Source organism: Callospermophilus lateralis, unplaced genomic scaffold (genome assembly GCF_048772815.1).
Source record: "Callospermophilus lateralis isolate mCalLat2 unplaced genomic scaffold, mCalLat2.hap1 Scaffold_386, whole genome shotgun sequence".
In the NCBI taxonomy this organism is placed as follows: Eukaryota; Metazoa; Chordata; class Mammalia; order Rodentia; family Sciuridae; genus Callospermophilus; species Callospermophilus lateralis.
Genome location: NW_027514285.1, coordinates 396,979 through 415,259, shown reverse-complemented (window position 1 = coordinate 415,259; position 18,281 = coordinate 396,979). Strand labels below are relative to the sequence as shown.

Below are 18,281 nucleotides of genomic sequence, written 5' to 3'. Positions count from 1 at the left end.
CACATCTGTTCCCTTGCAAATGTTCTTCTCACAGAACACAAAATAGTCAAGAGCCTGTTCTGTATTTCTGATTCCAGCTGCAAATGAAAAAAAAACCTAAAAATAACTGTGAATGATTGAACATTCTCTTGGAGGAGACAGATGGGCCAGCTCATCAACAGGCTCCCACCCAGGAATCCCAGGCTGGCACTCCTGAGAACCCTGCTTGGTCTCTCCTCTTCATCTCCTACAAATAGAAAGACTCTGGTCAGGGGAATACCATCCTAAACAAGATCTGATCAATTATTTCAACCCCTTTTGTATGCTAAGGTGGAAGCTCCCTAAACTTAATTGAATTCCTCCACAAGGAGGGATAGGAATAGGACTCAAAAGTTCTGGGAATGCTGACCATTGGGGGCACCAATGTGGCTCCTGCTGATCTGAGGATTCTGAGACCCACTCGGGATTCTGTGACCTAAGAAAGAATGTTCACCCCCCTGCAGAATCAGTGAGAACTGGCCATGGGATGTTCCCTGGTCGCCTGTTCACTCTCCTGGATTAGAAGCCCCTCCCAAGGAATGACAGGGATCCTCTCTTTGCAGAAGTGGTTAGGGAAAGCAAGAGGTGGGCAGGGCCTAGCCTGCAGCAGCTTGTGAACCATCTGCTGCTCAGCACCAGGCTGGAGAAACTGGCCTGTGAAGCAAAGCAGGGGATTAGAGAAGAACAGCTCTCTTCCCCCTGGAAACTTCCAACCACAGAACAAAATCCCTCTGGGACAGTCCTCCAGGTGCTTGGGGAGAGGGATGTGCTGATTCTGCAGTGAGAAGGAGTGGAACTGAGGACACATGTCCATTTTCATGAGCAGCATCAGGACCAAATGCTTGTCCCAGTAACTCCATAAGCCTCAGTGCATTATCCAGCAGGGCTGAGGGCAGTTCCTCTTAGGAAGCCACCTATGTGTTTTCTTGTCTTCTCTGTCTTGCAATTCAAATTATTTCATTTTCCTCAAAAATGCATGAGAAAAAAAATTCAAAGATGTGTGCATATGAACAACTTGGGTAGAGCTTGTCTATGCATTTAGTAAGGGAGGCTCTGATGGTCTGAAAAACTTCCTCTGGCCTGTAGGATGAAGGGCCTCTCTCTTAACATGGCATATCAACCACTCCACCTCTGACCCCTCTCCTCCCCAATCTCTGATGTCCTCTCTGCTCCATGCAATGAATTTCTGTTGCTCTGCAGGCTTCTCTGAGCCTGTTTCACATGAAGCTTCCCTGACCTTAATGCTTTTACGAACTTTCTGGATGATCCTCTCCAGAAGCTCCTATCCATCCTTCAGAGCCGTACTCACTAGTAGCCTCTACTTTGGGATCCCCTACTCATAGCATTTCTCACTTTCTTCTATACACTGCTCACCATGGCCCCTCTACCAAGCATATGAGCTCCCCTAGGATTTAGACAATGGCTTAGCAGCTTGTTTTCTGCTTACTGTTCAACTCATTCTAAATGTTCAAGAATTGTCCTAGTGAGGAAAATCATGAATAGATGGATAAGTGAATGAAAGGCAGACAAATTATTTCATCAGGAGTTCCACCTAGCTGCTCTGGTCATGACTAGCAATAAGGCTGCCTTGTTATTGCCTGATTTTCACAAGGCCCTGAAGAAAGAGAAGGTAGGGATCAAATATCCCTTTAAAAGGTACGTAACTTTATAGGAAGGGAAGTGTGATAAGAACGGAAAACTAGTGGGTCCATGCAATAGGGGATCCTACCCCGGTGTGATTCTGTTCACCTAGACCATGTGCAATGACCTTGGCAAAGTCTCCCCCCTGAGCCAGGGCAGAGGTAGAGGTGAGGAGGTGACCCAAGCAGGTGTTAGAATTTCCCCAAATAGGAGGAGTCTGTGATAGTGCATCAGGAGATAATAGGATCATTGTAGCAGGCTTAGAGTGCTCCAGGGGAATCCAGATACTACTGCAACTTTGGGTTTTACACAAACAGGTAAATCAATCCCCATCTCCCTCTGTTAAAAGGTTCCACTTACCTCCTTTCCCAGTGACACCTAATCTGAAAGTTTCCTTTGATTCCGGTGCTCTGTGACTATAGAACACTTTTAAGGGCCCCCCTTGGCTCCAGACACAGAAAGAGAACGTGCATTTTTTTTTCTAACTTACTGTTAGAAAAATTGCTGCCAATGTTTACATCTAGCGTTCACCTTATTTAAGGAAGACTTCAACATTACATCCAGAGTGAGCAATCATCTCAGTGCGAGGATAAAACATATACAGACCACAAGAGAACTCCCTGCCAGGCAGGGTGGAGAAGACCATCACCTTTTCCAACACCATCAAACATCTTGCTCAGTCAATACCACCAACACAGAGCACTTACTTACCTATGAAAACAGACACAGCTGTTTGGAGGAAAGCAGAACCTACAATTAGCCTGCTTACAGAATAACAGCATGTGGAAGGCTATGAAAGAAGCACTCAGCAAGCTTGGACTTAAAATCCTAATCAGCAAGCCTGTTTCTCTGGCCTGGGCCTCAGCAACTTTCTAACCAGGGTCTTTGATTTTACTACAATTCTACCTCTAATTCTTGATTCATTCACTTTGCAGCAATTATCTTGGGGGAGGAAGGAAGGGAGATGTGGACCCACTAGGTTTGACATGACATCCCATGAGAGAGATGTGTGGATTCTAACACAAGCAACAAGAGGGGGCAGCCCGTTCCAAGAGTGAAAGTGGAGAGGGGTGGGGGAAGCAGGTACAAATGTACACAAAGGTACACAAGTACAAGCTCAGTGATCAAATTCTTAGAACTGCAAGAAACCCTGGAGACCTGCTCCATTGCTGGTCCCCTGCTCCCCAAATTCGCATCCAGACAAACACCTCTCCATTGGATAATGAAAGGTATGAATGAAAAGAGGATTTTGTACACAAAGAGAAATGTTAGTAGAAAAAAAAATTAAACACATTGTTTTTTTCTTTTTAGCTACAGTACTTTTCAGAACCTTTAAGATAGCTAACATGGAATCATTTTTTTTTCCTTTACATCACATAGTAATATTTCCAGAACTTTCCGTTCTATAAAAAGAAAGGAGACCCACAGACTATCCACAAAGTATCCTCAGGATAGAAATATAAAACCTGACTTGCTCAAGGTCATCAAGTGTTTGTAGCAAAGGGCTGACCTAAGAATTGGAAATTGGAGGGGGATGCAGATGGAAGAAGAGCCAATTAGGGAAATAAAAGAATTAAAAATCGGAGGGGAGCTAGGGATACAGCTCAGGGGTGGAGTGCTTGCCTAGCATGCACAAGGTCCCAGGTTCCCTCCCTAGCATGGTGAAAATAGAAGCTTGTTACTGCAAATGAATTTATGATAATGATTCTAATTATAAATAGCATCCAGCTCAGCAGACCTCCACAAAACCTCTCCTGAGATCCCAATGAAGGTATAAAATGAAGTTAGACAGATTTTAAAAGCTAATGCCAAAATTTAACAAGAATGTCCATGATGAACTGGATTGAGGACATTCAATCCTGAAATGTGCATACACCTAGAGTTTGTAGCTCCTCTTATTTGCCTGGTAACAAATAAATGAAGAGCACTAAGAAAGCTTGGAGACCTTCTTAACTACAGGTCCCCTGCATCTCACAAATGAGATGACAGGGGACAGTGATGGGAGCTGTGGCAAACAAGAATGTGTCCCCATCCTCAGGTGCAGCAGCGTCCCCCAGCTAGCTGCTACCATGAGAAAGACAGGGTTACTCCCTTTATAAAAAGAAGCAGCACATCTGGATCTACATGTGGAATCTCCTAGTATGTCAATAATCCTGATAAATTTCCATTCTTTTACAGGATTTCATTACATTAAATTGGACAATTGTAAAACGAATCTGCAGTGGGAAAAGGCAGGATAGTGGCTGTCCTTAGAATGGGGATAGTAACCAGATGGGGTAGTTTTGGGGGTTCTTGATTTTGTTGCTTATTACCAAATACCAATTTGTTCACTTTGGGAAAATACATCAGACTGCACACTTCTGATTTGTATACTTTTCTCCAAGCATCTGAATAAAATTTTGTCTAAAAGAAACCTACAAACTAGGTTTAGAGATGAAATGGTATGAAGTCTGGGATTTTTTTCAAATTATATCTAAAAGAGAGAAGACATTTCCTTAGAAATGATGGAGGGAATCCTTGAAAAAGCTATCAAATATTACCATGTTGAGAAAAAGTGGTTACTGGAGTAAAATTCTATAAATTCCACAATGTCTCAGAAGGTCCCCCACCCCCACCCCGTGGAGAAAGAGTTCAACTGAGTGGTACTTGAAGAAGAGAAATGCTTTGTGGAAGGAACAGCATACACAGAGAGGGTCTTGGAGCTAGCAAGAATAGGTGGCCCATAGCAGGGCCAGAAAATGGCAGAAGAGCTATCTATGCTCCTGGTTGAGGGCATGAGTTCAGGGTAGACTGGGCCTGCTTTATGATCCTACCTTCTTGTGCACAGCTGCTAGGGACAGTATAATATAAGGTGTCTCCAACAGACGCAGATGAGGATGCTTAGGGTTTTGAACAATACCATAGGGAAGCAACAGGCCACAAGTGTAAAGTGGGGAGAATTTCAATGTGATCCTGATACAAGGATCCAAGCTTAGATAAAAGCTAATGCCAAGCTTGAATCCTAAGAATCCAAACAGTGTGGAAGTGGCCAGCAATAAAAAGGAACAGGTAAGAGGGAAGGGATAGGGACAGAAGGAAGCTGCAGTAGAAAGGGGTCAAATGCACAGATGCTATAGCAGGAGCAAGGTCTACAGGATGATGCCAAATGACAGGTTGGTGCATGGATGACGTGGATGAAGACTGCCACCAACGACGTGGGTATGGAAGCCACAAAGACGGGCTGAGAAGTGAGCATGGGGATTAGAAGAAAATGTAAGTACAGAGACAGAAAAAGAGAAGGAAAATGTAATCTAGAGGAGAAGTTTATATGGAAAAGTCTTTGTCTTTGGGTGGGGAGACAATAGAAGAAATGGCTTGAACTGGCCCAGGAAGAACATTATGTCAAATTTCAGCAACCCACAAAATCTCCAGGTTGTGGAGTTCGAAAGGTCCCTAGAGAAGCCTTCTTTTCTTTGTATTCAAGAGGCAGAGTCACCAATAGCTATAGCTGGATGAACTCAGGCAGCCTATGTGAACTTCCTTCTTTGCAAAATAAGGGAAATCACATGAAAGAATCTCTGTTGAGATTAAATGAGAGCGGGCTGGGGATGTGGCTCAGTTGGTAGCTTACTCGCCTAGAGTGTGTGAGGCACTGGGTTCGGTTCTCAGCACCACGTAAATGTGAAATAAAGATACTGTGTCCACCTAAAAACTAAAGAAATAAATATTAAAAAAAAAGATTAAATGAGAGCCTGGCCCACTTGCTTGCATATGGTAAGCCCCACTAACTGAACCCTGAGTCTTTTAACCCCTATTGCACCTCAAAGTAACTAATAACTTATTCTTACCTCCTTACCTGGAAAGCTCCTGGAAAAGTATCATTAAAAAATCATACTTAAAATTTTGTGTTATATGATCTCGTGCTTCCTCCTTTTCCTAAAATGTTTTTAGATATCAGTAATCTGGCAGGACTAATGATCTGCTTTTTGTTTGTTTGTTTTGTTTTTAACACTCAGTGCTTAAAATGTTTTGAGACTTCTTTGAGCCTGTAAATTTTAATCAACTTCTTGACTCTTTTACTTCTTTAGCACTTCAAATGCTGTTTTGTATACCACCTGATAAAAGCAAATGCTCAAATGGGATTTTTAGGGAGGTGAAATTACTCTATGTGATACTTTACTAAAGGATACATATCTTTTTATACATTTGTCCAAATCCATAGCGTAAAACACCAACAGGGAACCCCAAAGTCAACTTTCTAACAAATGGACCACTCTGGTCGTGAATGTTGGAAGTAGGGGGAGGCTGGGCATGTGAAGGGGTACTGAACAGATGGGGAATCTTTGTACTTCGGTTTTGCTGTGAGCCTAAAACTGCTCCAAAAAGTAAAGCCTACTTTTTAAAAAGCAAGTACTAATAAATCCTTGTTAGGTCACTGAAATAAAAATTGGTAAACATCATTTATAAAATTGTATTATGGCTGGGCACGGTGGCAAATGCCTGTAAACCCAGTGACTCTGGACGCTGAGGCAGAAGAATCCCAAGTTCAAGGCCAGCCTCAGCAATTTAGACCCTAAGTAACTTAGAGATTCTGTCTCAAAATAAAATTTAAAAAATTAAAAGGAATGTATTATTCATTGATTATATAAAAGGTTTAAAATAGTCATCATTATTTCGGGTCAATGATAAAGCAATGAGCACCTTCCTACCTCTGTGTCACTTTGCTCCACCTCTTCCCACACACCCACTCACCCACTTGGGGCTTCCTCAAAAGCTCTTAGGTGGGAACAGGATGTTTACTTCTTTGTGTATCTGTGTTAACTGGCAGCACTAGCATATGCTAAGTGCCTAGAGACTGGAACAATCAGACAGGAGGGCACCAGGGACCAGCCAAAGAGCACTTCAAGAGGAAGGATTGGGGGCTGGGGAGGGTAGGGGAGAGAAGCGGTGGCTCATCTGGGGGAAGGCACCAGGAGCTATCTATCCGGGAATTGCTATTCTCTGATTGTGTGCTGTGTGACATCTCCCCAGGGAGACTGCACTTTAATGGAAGTATGGAATAAATCTTGCATTTCTTCAACATCTCTTGCAGCAACAAGCAATCCCTTATGTGTGTTTGTTGCCTTGTTCATACCCAACATGTACCTATGCCCCCAAGAAAAAATCCAGAGAAAGGATTTGCTTCATTCAAATCCTCAACAAAATTCTCAGTACCACAGAATAAGTCCATCCAGAAAGGAAAAGGCTTTTGAGGGTTGAGGCCCTGGGGCAGCACTAGAAGGTGGTGAGCCTGTCTGTAGCCAGGAATGAGATCCCTTCCTGACCACCCTGCAGATTGTGGGTGCAGAGAAGCTCAGAGGTTGCCCAAGGGGAAGGGGGAGTTGGAGGACCAGCACAGGGCCCCTAAAGGAGGTTGAGCTCAGAGTGTATATGAGGGAGCATTGCAGATCTGGGGAGGGTGCACACAGGCCACTTGGTCTTAGTGCAGGTGAGATTGAGGAATCATTAGAAAGGGGCTTCATACTGTCGTTTGACAGGCTATACTGTGGAAACGAAGCTATTTTCAATTAGTTATCCACCGAGTTTGCTGAATCACCTTCCAGGCACCCAATACAGAAGAGGATGCCCAAATTAAAAGGGAGGGACGTGACGGCAGGAAACTCAAAATATTCACCTCCCCTTTGTCTACTCCAAAAATTAAGGCCCTAAAAAGTCAGTGTGCTCTGCTCTTAAAGAACTCACTCAGGCCACCACCCTAAAACCACCACGAATGCAGGGGAGGTTAGCCTGCCTCTGTCCCAATGCTTACAGACACTTCCGCTCTAAAAGGCTGGTAAGTTTTTGCAGAAGGTGTAAAAAGGGCAAAGTGAAGAAAGGATGAGAGCACAAATAGATCAGCTGATAACGCAGGCTCCAAAAGCGAAAGCGCTTCAGAACCCATTTCTGCTCGGAAGAGACGGAAGCAGCTGGAACAACCGGGCCCACCCCGGCGGGGACAGGACGCGCGCGCTCAGCCCGCCCCCTCTCACATTTATCATATTTAAAAGAAAAATATTTTATACCCACAACATATGGTGATTATTTTAATATCAATGAAATACAAGCTCCTGACAGTCCTCTTTAACCATATCTATTTCTATAGCTCTGAACTCGTTTTATATTTATTGATGTAGTATTTGTAAATAATTATGATAGTCAATGATATTTCTATTTATGTATACATTGGGCAGTGATCAATTCATGACAGTTAGCACATCCCTCACTTTAAATTGTTCTGTTATTTGTGGGTACATTTGATTCCTCTTTTCTAACTCTTTTGAATATATTATGCATTATTAATAATACTCACACTGCTGTGCTACACTAGAACTACACTAGAACTTTGAGAGGCAAAGGATGTGCTGTACAACTTTGTTATTTAAACATGTTCCATCTGTGACAAAATGAAGTAAATTTTTAAAGAACACAGTATTTTTTAGTATTAGTTTTAATACTAATCAAGTCTCAGGAATTAATACACACACAGGAATTAATACTACCCTTATTTATGTTCCAAAAAATTTAAAGATGGATGTTATTAGCATTAGGAAAATTCTAACACATAGCCCTTGGTTGCAATGAAAATTATTTATTATCATGTTACTAAGATGGTAATTGCTCCTTAAATCCTGAACTTTTCTTCAAATATCTTGAAAAGAAAAATCAGAACGAAAACCCCATCATGAACTAACATCAGTTTTATTTGAGGTTAGTTTTATTTTGGCATAGTTTGAGAGGAATATGAGAGTTTTCACAAGGTACTGTTTTAAATATAAAAAAAAGTTTCATGGTCTATGTACAATTAGTTTTCAAAGATATCAGTATCTCATTTCTTTTTTGGTCATGGTAAATGTTTTCATTTGAGGTAGGCAGCATATTGTTTTCATTACCCTTGAAAATATGCCACATACTTGGGGAATTCATTTTGCTGGGATTCCTGACTATCTCAGCAGCCAAGGGCTGAAATTTCTCTGATGGTCTGAAATCATCCACTGTTAAATGAGAGGTAGGGCCCTATTTGGAAACTATTCACAGCAAAAGAAATGTTTATTATGTTCTGAGTTTAGGGTGGACATTTTGTATTTCTGTCAATCAACTTAATTTCCATGTTCATACAGTGAGAACAAAAAGTATTTTTTAAAAAAGCTACTGACATAGAAAACAATCTTAGTCTTATATTTTTAATTCTGAAGTATTAAATAAATGGCACCTCCTTAATTTGTAAGAATAGCTGACTTGTAGGTTTGTTGTTTTAAAAATTCCTGGTGCACTTTTTAATTATAAATAATTTTAGTAACTAAAAGAGTCAATTTATATAACCAGAAAATTTTATGTGCTATGACATGTTTTAAACCAAAGGGCAAATTAGCATACATTATTGGAAAAAGATTTTGTGACGTGTTGATCTTTCCAAATATTAAAAAATTTTCAAACAAAATTAAAACACCAACCTAGAAAAACAGAAGCTTTGACAAGTCACCTTGAAATGTCAAACAATACAACTTTATCTGGGAAAATATCTTTCATAAATATTGATCTATATTAAATTATAACTTTTTAATAACCAGGTCCCATCAAAAAAGCAAAATCTGGTTTAGTCATCATTTAATTCCTAATTGTAACAGTCTATCTTTTTAAGAATGTTTTTTAAGGTATGTGCTGCAATCTAATTCTTAGAGCCTTATTCAATAATAAATGTATCATTTGGAAGATAATAAGTGTAATTTAACTCATGCATTTCAGCATTTTATTTATCTAAAACAAATAGATTGCTATTAAATATTGACTATTTTATTAACTCAGAGCATCTGGGAAAACACTTATGATTAGGTTAATTTATGTTATATTTTCCCCTCAACTTGTAAAAGATTAATCAACCATTTTATGGTCTAATTTAGGTGCCTAATTAAAAACAGAGTTCAGCACATGCTACACTGTCTTGCTAATAAATCTTGACAGCTTTGTAACATAATGGTTTGTATTTCAAATTGTTGCATATAAATGTACATCTTTGGTCTTCACCCAGCAGTTTGAAAGTGAGTTTCATTCTTGGTGTAAACTCCAGGAATGAATAAGTGCAATTATTTCAAAATGGAATTATCTCCAATAAGATCTTATCTTACATTTCCCTCAGTGAAGACAGGAACAGGCTTGGCCACCAGGTTTTTAGGAAAAAGACTGGGGAAATTCATTTTCTCAATATTCATTAAATTAAAAATATAGGGGATTTTTTTTTTAGTTATTACCCTTTGGGAGAGTTTTCTGCAGTTTCTGGGTTTTGGAATCTCATTCTAAAGAAATCTGCTCAAAGTATTAGTTATAATTGTCTCTTGGTTAATAAGTCCAATTTAATTACTTGATTTGGGGACACTATATATTTTTTAAATTGATTCCAAGGAGTTTGGGAACACATCACTTAACCTATGTCCTCTTAGACTTCCCAGCCTTAAAAAGGGCAAGTGGCAGAGCATAAATCTACTCTTCAGGAAGGATACTATATTTTCTTAGCCTCTGTACTTGAGGGATATTTTTGTCATTTTAATGACTCCTTTGATTCTAGCTGTCCTGTGCAGAAAAGTAAAAGTGTCACAGTAGTGTGATTATCTTCAATCTAGTGTATACCAACTTGGGATATTACCAACTAGTTTGTTTTGGAGTTGAAATTCTTTTAAAGTGAATGACAGCCAGTGTGGTGGCGCATGCCTCAGTGGCTCCAGAGGCTGAGGCAGGAGGATCACGAGTTCAAAGCCAGCCTTAACAACTTAGCAAGGCTAACTTGGTTAACAAGTCCAATTTAATTACTTAATTTGGGGACACTATATATTTTTTAAAATGATTCCAAGGAGTTTGGGAACACAGCACTTAACCTATTGTCCTCTTAGACTTCCCAGCCTTAATCCAGTTAGTGAGACCCTGTCTCAAAACTTTAAAAAAAATTATAAAAGGGGGCTGGGGATGTGGATCAGTTGTTAAAGGACTCTGGGTTCAGCCTCTGGTACCAAAAAAATAAATAAATAAAGTTAATGGCAAAGTGAGCAATCCCCACTGAAATCACTGGAGGCAGTCAGAAAACTATCAAACTCTTAAAGCAAATGCAGTTTTGAATTCAACATATATAACTGACACCGTGTTTTAGTCACTTAGTGAGGGAGCATGACACAGGACAATATTTGGAGCAGGACTGCCTGGGTGGTATATTAGCTTTGCCACTTTCCAGCTGTGATAACTTGGGCAAGTTGCTTAACCTCTCTGTGCCTGTGTTTCCTCATCTGTAAAAATGCCTACTTCACAGGACTGTAATGAGGATTAAATTGCTAATCCTGTAAAACTTGAAACAGTGCCTGGCACACTGGGAAACAAGTGCCTGGCACACTGGGAAGAAAACATTTAATGTTACACACACACACACACACACACACACACACACACACAGATTTGTTTAATATTGGCCAAATCATAGAAATGTCAGTTTATTTTGTGCAACCAAAAATGGAAAGGGGAGTCAAGATGAGGCACATATCTGTAAAATAAATAATAATCACTGAATATTTGTCTAAGTTAATCCCCAAACTAAGGTCATTAATATTCGTAAAAATCTACCAAAACTTAAGAGGAAAAGGGAAATCTTAAAAATTATATGTGTTTGGCCATCTGAAGTTTAAATCAATATGCTATGTCTAGATGTCAAGGGTGGGTGGTTTCTCCACTTTTGCATTTGTTAGTTCCTCTGAACCACACCCTGCTATTTTCAGACACCATCATATCCATGACGTGAAGGTAAAGGCCAGGGTCACTATATAGCACCCATATATCTGTCATTCTGTGAGGGCCTCATCAGCACGTGCTAAGTTTGAGAGTTTAATTCGAAAGAGCTGAATGATGAACTGGAAAAGTAAGCCCAGAAGAATCTGAATCGCAGACTAAAACAAACTCGAGTTCAGGCTCAGACAGCACGAATTAGCGCGTGTGATTTTTGCAGCGGTTAGGCGGTGCAGAGACTCCCACTCTCTGGCCAGTGGCGGGGTCAGCTCTGCGCTACCACCTCGGTGGTTTCCATCCAACCATGAACCCTCTTCATGTGGCTGATAGTGTCTCATTAGGACAAATGGAAGGAGCTACAATCAAATTCCGAGACGTCATGCAAATCCGTCCAGGCCCTGGGCAACTGGGTTAGGCCACTGGCGGGGCTGTGGATCACCCCATAAAACCCATTAACGACGGCTCAGACAGCCATGACCTGGTTCTCTAACAGATTAGGAGGCTGACCCTTGGACTCAACCATCCAGGCTCATAGACTTTTGTCGTAAGTGCCTTTAAAATGTCTCCCTTTCTCATAGATTCTCATTTTGAGGACTTGTTTAAAACATTTTTGGAATTGCATCTTTCTTTCTGGTTAATTATTATTTATACTCTTTTCCAATTGGCCGCCTGAGCTTACCGACAGCTAAGGTACAATGGAGCTCACGTCTTAGGTGGAGCAGGGATTTTTCGAGGAGAGGGAACTCCAGCGAGGGCGAAGGGTGAACCCCAAACATTGGCTCTTACGTATAGCACACTGGGTCAGGCGTCCTAACGGTGTTGGGTTTAAAGTTAAAACGGTCACCTTCAAAATAACTGCTAAGTCCACATATTTGCTCAGAATATTTTATATTAGTTTAAAATTTGTAATTAATTTTGTATTTAAAATATTTAATTTCCTTAAAAAAAAAAAAAAAAAAAAAAAGACCAACCCTGCGGCCGCGCCAGACACGCCTGGTGGGACAATCAGGGAACGCTGCAAGTTTGCAGTTTGCATCTCCCAGGCCGCGGCCGCGGGCTCTGTACCTCCTCTGGTACCTCCGCGTGGCCGACAGTCCTGCTAGTCAGTTTTTTTAGTTAGATAGCTCGAAAGGATGATTAACCTAGCGCCTCTGGCGACTTGGCTTAGCCCGCTCGGCCAAATGCAGCCGCTCCCAGGCGTGGACCCGGCCCGCAGCTCCCAGGCTGCGCTCCCGGCTGCAGGAGCGCGACCAGGGTTTCCAGCGCGACTTTATTCAGAGTTTTTGAATCAATCAAAAGGAACAGGGCAGGTGGAGGGCCGCCGCCTAGGAGATTTCGTGAATCTCCCTGTGGGGGATTTCCACAGCCTGCTCCATGTGCTTCTAGAACTGACATCAAGGGTTCGGTTATTTTCCTTTCCGTTCCTCCCAACCGGGCCTGCAAGAGTTTCTGATCTCAAGTAAATCCCGGGCTGCCTCCGGCTTTGTTGGGCTCCACCTTAGAAGGGCTCTCTAGTTATAGCCTGCCATCCCGCTCCACTCACGGAACCACCATCCCAGGAGGAGGAGGGGGTGGCTGTGGTGAAGAAATAACATCCAATCAATGACAATAGCTAACAATTAAAGAGGTCCCCAAGTGCCAGCCAAGCACCTGACTGCACCAATGCATTCACTTCCCGGCTTTGCGGATAACCAGTATCATCCCCACTGCACGGATGAGAGCACCGAGGCTCAGACTTCTCTAGTCAGGACGTGAATTCAGGCAGTGTCTTGGAAATAGTGAGAAGAGCGGCTGTCACGGCTGGCTAAACCTCTAGACTTAGGCAACTCCTAACAATAAAAACAAAACAAAACAAAACAAAAACATTAAAGACAATGAGTAGAGGGGAGGACGCGACTGGGAAAGGAGCGGTTTTAATCCCTAAAGTCAGTCACTTTTTTTCTCCCATCCTATCCGGATCCAGAGAAATGCAGTAGAGACAGGAAGTGGGGTTCGGTTAGGTTCTCCCCTTTTGTTTTCTTAAGTCTCCAGCCTCTTTGAAGCTAACCGGTATTGGAAAAATGCCGGAGACTCGAGGGAGTCGTGTAGGCTGAGGGATGGTGACCAGAGAGATGGAATGAGGACCAGTGCCTGAGCCCATTGGTCAGAAAACCGGGTTTCCGGAAACTGGAGCCTGTCTCCCACCCCAACCCCTCACCCCAAAAGACCAGTAGCTGGAGGGAAGCAATAGGCAGAGGTCGTAATTATGACCTTGGGGCCGCTGTCCCTCTGGAACTGGACTCACAACTCTATTTGAGAGCACAATTTCCGGAAGCCGCGACTTCTAGGCAACCCTCATTTCTTGATCAATGGGCCCGAATATTCTTTGCGCCCTGACTTGTATGGGGGCGGCGGAGACCAGAGTTCGTGTCCCTGCACCGAGGCCTGGGAGGCGGAAACCTACGGGCTATGCCTGGGGCGCTCCTGTTCCTTCAAAGCTGCGCGCCGCTAGGGCGGGCAGGCTGCAGTGCGCGCCTTTGCCCGACAGGGACCAGCACCGCTCCACGCTCCGCGCGCCACAGCCAGCAGAGGCGCAGAGCCACCCGCCCAGCTCACCCTCCCCAGCCCTAGCAGCTCGCGAGCGCGGCGGGTCTGACCCCCTTCCGGTTCCGGTAACAAGGAGGACTGTAACAAAAAAGTTAACAGACTCTCAGGAGCCTTGGCTGGATGCCGCGGTCTCCACCCCCCTCCCCATCTGGGGAGCAGAAGCGGCTCTAGAAGTTGGTCTAGGGAGGAGACTGCTACCCAAGAGGCATAGAACACTCCTCCCAGTGTCCCGGTCTCGGAGAGGAAAAAGAAAAAAAACACTACCAACACTGGATTGATTCATGAGTGACACTGCCAGGGTTAGACGATAGCCCGCTTCCCTAAGCGCTTTCCAATCGCTGCCACGCTTCCTTGCGATGAAGTCGCCTAGTTAATTTTTCAGGGCACCACGGATCACTGAGTTCTCCGTGAGAAGTTTCTGTAGGTAGTAGCCAGACCCGAGCAAGGAGTAACCTGGACGGCGCGGGGGCGGGATTCTCGACGCTACTAGCCTGCACTACGCGGTCATCCTCTGTCCCCCCCAGCCATGGTGGTCCCATGTTGTCCCCCAACCACCTTCCCAACATGTGCCATGTTTCCCTTCCTCATGGTCTGAGTCGTGGCCGGTGACCCTGGCCCCGTCAAATAACTCACCGATACCAGGCTAGACCCTTGTCATAGCTGCGGTCAAAGAAGTGGGGCTCCGCGCCCACCGCGCGCACGTCGGGATGCACGCGCAAGAACTCCAACAGGGTCCTCGTGCCGCCCTTCTTCACGCCTATGATAATGGCCTGCGGCAGCTGCTTGGTCCCTGACCCACTAAAGAAGCTGGAGATGGAGCTGGGGGAGTCAGGCGTTTCGCGACTCTGCTCTTCTAGGCTCGCGGCGCCCTCCGCCATCTCCTTGCCAGCAGCCAATGCCGTGGCCGGCGGTGCCCGGAAAGGCAACCTGGGGGGCGTCCCATTTGGAGCTGTGGCCAGGGCTGGCGGGGTGTGTGCAGTGCGGGACCCCGAACCCAACAGCAGTAGCCCGGGAGCGGCGGCGCAAGAGGCGCATGAATACAGGAACATGTAGAGCCAGACGCAGAGCATGGCGAAGAGCAGCGCGAGCTTCCTCCTCACCGGTGGCGGGGGCGTTGGAGGCTGCGGCAGGAACCCCCCAGGGACATCGAGGCAGGATCGGCCGCCACTCATGCACTGCCCCATGCGATGCCCGCCGGCGCGGCCAGGGACATGGCTCAGCGCATGGCGCAGGTCTGCTCGGAGAAGTTAGCACGGTGAGGGTCCCTTGACCCTCTGGAAGCCGGGCGGCTGAGTTTATTGCCCCCGCGTACCTGCGGTTGCCACTCCTGCTGCTGCTGCTGCTGCTGCTGCTCTTCCCCAGGTGGCGGCGGCAGCTGTAGCGGCGGCGGCTCTTGACATGTTGCCCGGGAGGAGCAGCAATTGGAACGGAAAGTCAGAGCAGCGGTACTTGCTGGTAGAAGGGCTGTTATTGCAGTGCCATGACCCGTGCTGGGCCAGAAGAACGCTGCACTCCCGCGCCCTGGTCACTCTGGACGGTGCGCACAGCCGCTCACCGGGGCTGCCTCTTAGCAGTCCTGAGAACTAATCCTTGAGAGCAGCCCCGGCACTTGCCCGCAGAGGCTGCGGAGGAGAACTGCGCAGGAAGGGAGCTGGGGACTGAGGTGGAGTGGGCGGGACCGGTCTTCGGGAGTGACAGGCCGTTCTACCTACCAGAAACCTGGAACACCATGCAAATGCAGGCGCTTTGCCGAGGGCTAAACAGCCAATCTTCTCTCGGAACGTGGGGGTGTGGAAAGGGTTCGGGGCGGTGGAGAGTGGTTGGGGATTGTTATTGGCTGCAGGACTCAAGGGGCGGTTTTAGAGAGGCGGGGCCGGGGACTGGTGACAGGAGCAGATGGTGGGAAGGATGCTGGAGTGACCAGACGCTGAGAGAAGTCCTATTCCACTGAGTGGTGCGCTCCCGCACTCGTGCGCATTTCCGCACTCGCTCCCCGGAGCCAACCGTGGCTGTAGTTGCCTAGATGTCGGGACGTAAGTCCCTATCCAGATGTTTCTTAGGCAGGTTCGGGATGTGGATGTGTTGCAGTCAGGGTTGGAGGAGGGAAAACTGGGAGAGAGAGGCACCAGCTACCCAAACCGCACATCTCACACCAGAGACGCAAAGATAGGGCCCTTCCCGGAGAGGAACAGATTTAGGAAGTTTGAGGGGGAAATTTGTTTGGAAATCGCTGACAACTCCCTCCCTCTGGTCTTTCCTCCTCATTCTTGGCCAGGCGTGATCTCTCCCGGCCTGCCCCGTGAACTGGGATCGGCGTAGTAAACTGTCCTCAAGACAAATCTCCAACCTCCCAAGCTGGTTGGGGAGGGGGAAAGGAGAGAAGGAAAAAAAAAATAAATACAGGGAGATAGAGTTTGATTTTTAAAGTTTCCTGGTAGAAACATGTGAGGTTACGTATGGGAGGCTTTATCTGTCTATGACTTTGTGGAAAACTTTAGGTTTGAGAAAATATTCTCTCTTCCCTTTTTCCTGAATAAATATTAGAGCCAACATTCACCCCCCCCCCCCAATTAGGAGACAATGGCCGACATATGGCACTGCTTGTTAGGTGTCATTTTTCGCCACCAACTTTTTTGTTAAATTCAAGCGCCAACTTGGAGCAAATCAGTTGACCATTAAATGAGACGCAGTTATTAAACAGCCAAAGTCTACTACAAAGCCGCCCTACCCCGCGTTCGTTCTCTTCCCCGACTGGGAAGCGGGTCTTCACGGCCACCTGGAGGGAAGCGCGGGCGAGAGGTGCCTCACTCTTGCTGAATTCTTGCACAGGCATTTGGAATTAGGAAGTTCGAGATTCTCAAGTCCATCACGGTGGTGTTCAGGAAGTTTTTGATGCCTGCAACAGTGCCTCTGCAGGGCCAGCTGGCCTCCAACGCCCTGCTGCCCACAGTTCCGGGACAGAACGCTCCTTCTGACTCCAACCCCAGCTTGGCCCAGTGGCTGAGTGTTGCCCACTAGGTGACCTACCGAGAGCCGCCGCCCACGCTGGAATTCACTGTCAGCGCAGGCGGGCACAACCGATGGGACCTAACCCCGGTCTCTCTATAACGGACCAGCCGCAGGAGTAAATGTCACGGACACTCGGCCTCCTGGAGTAAATGTCTCCAAGCATCCCAAGTAGCTGCAGCCCATCCCTGGTCGGGTTCCCCACGGTCTGGAGCAAGCCGAGAAGGCCAGTTTGACTTTAGCATCTTGCACGAGGGACAACTGTGACCAGAGGAGGATTCGGACCACGCGACCCACGAGCCCCCGTTGGGCTCCGCGTGATCTCTTTGTAACTAAGTTAAGTCCAAGACATTTTTCCTGCAAAATTGTTGAAGGGGAAATAATTTAGAGGATAGGTTTCTCCTCCACCCTTTATATCCGCAGCTAGAACTGTACAATTTTTTCCCCTTCTATCTGGAACTTAAAAAAAAAAAAAAAAAAAAAAAAAAAAAAAAAAAAAAAAAAAACTTTTTTTTGGAAGTGATCTAATCGCCCTTAATTTTTGACTTAATTAATTTATTATTAGTTTATTTTAAACTTCTAAACATTAACACAAATATTTCTTAGAACTACTCCGAATATTTTGAAATGGGTTGGGGAAGATGTTCCGGTCCCAAAGGGTGTATCTTCAGATTAACATTATTTAGGCGGGAAATAAAGTTTCTCATTTGTAGGTATTCAGGGATTTGTAGTTCCCATGTGGCTAGCTTCAGGCCTGATTGGGTGTGAATAAAAATGGTCTCTGTCCTGTGGGTTAAGCCAAGCCCTTTGAGTGATTACAAATCGTGGCCGCCGGATATGTTTGGGGTTTCTTTTTTCCGGGGGTGGAGGGAGGAAGGCAGGGAGTGGAAGCAAAGTCATGGGCGTCGGAAATTGCGCCAAGTGCTAAGCGGAGCTCCGCGCCCCAGAGCTAAGTCTCTGCCTGGGCCCATCCGGCGCCCCTTCAATCCCCACTGCCTCCAACAACGAGGTGGTTGGTGGTGAGCGCCACGCTTTGGGGCCTCTGCAGTCTAAGGTCGGCTGGTGAGCCAGGCCCTGGACAGCGGTGTCGGAGCAGGATCTGGCTCCGACCCCACACTTTGGTCCTTTTGCCCACCCGCAGGTCCTCCTACAGCGCTCCGAAGTTCCAGGCTGTGCCCACACGTCCTCATGTGTGGCGGCCGCTCTGCGTCTACCCTTGGCAGACGCCTTTTCACACACGGTGCCATCCTCCA

General features: G+C 45.4%; 1 protein-coding gene across 1 annotated transcript in view; it reads right to left on the bottom strand.

Moving 5' to 3' along the window:
- The window catches only part of LOC143389265 (heparan sulfate glucosamine 3-O-sulfotransferase 3B1-like), a 35,967-nt gene extending 20,761 nt beyond the window's left edge, over positions 1 to 15,206 (bottom strand). Inside the window, exon 1 of the mRNA XM_076842432.2 lies at positions 14,656 to 15,206. Within this exon, the coding sequence (XP_076698547.2) occupies positions 14,656 to 15,206 (551 nt within the window). The remainder of the gene's footprint in view (positions 1 to 14,655) is intronic.
- Positions 15,207 to 18,281: the final 3,075 nt, after the last annotated feature.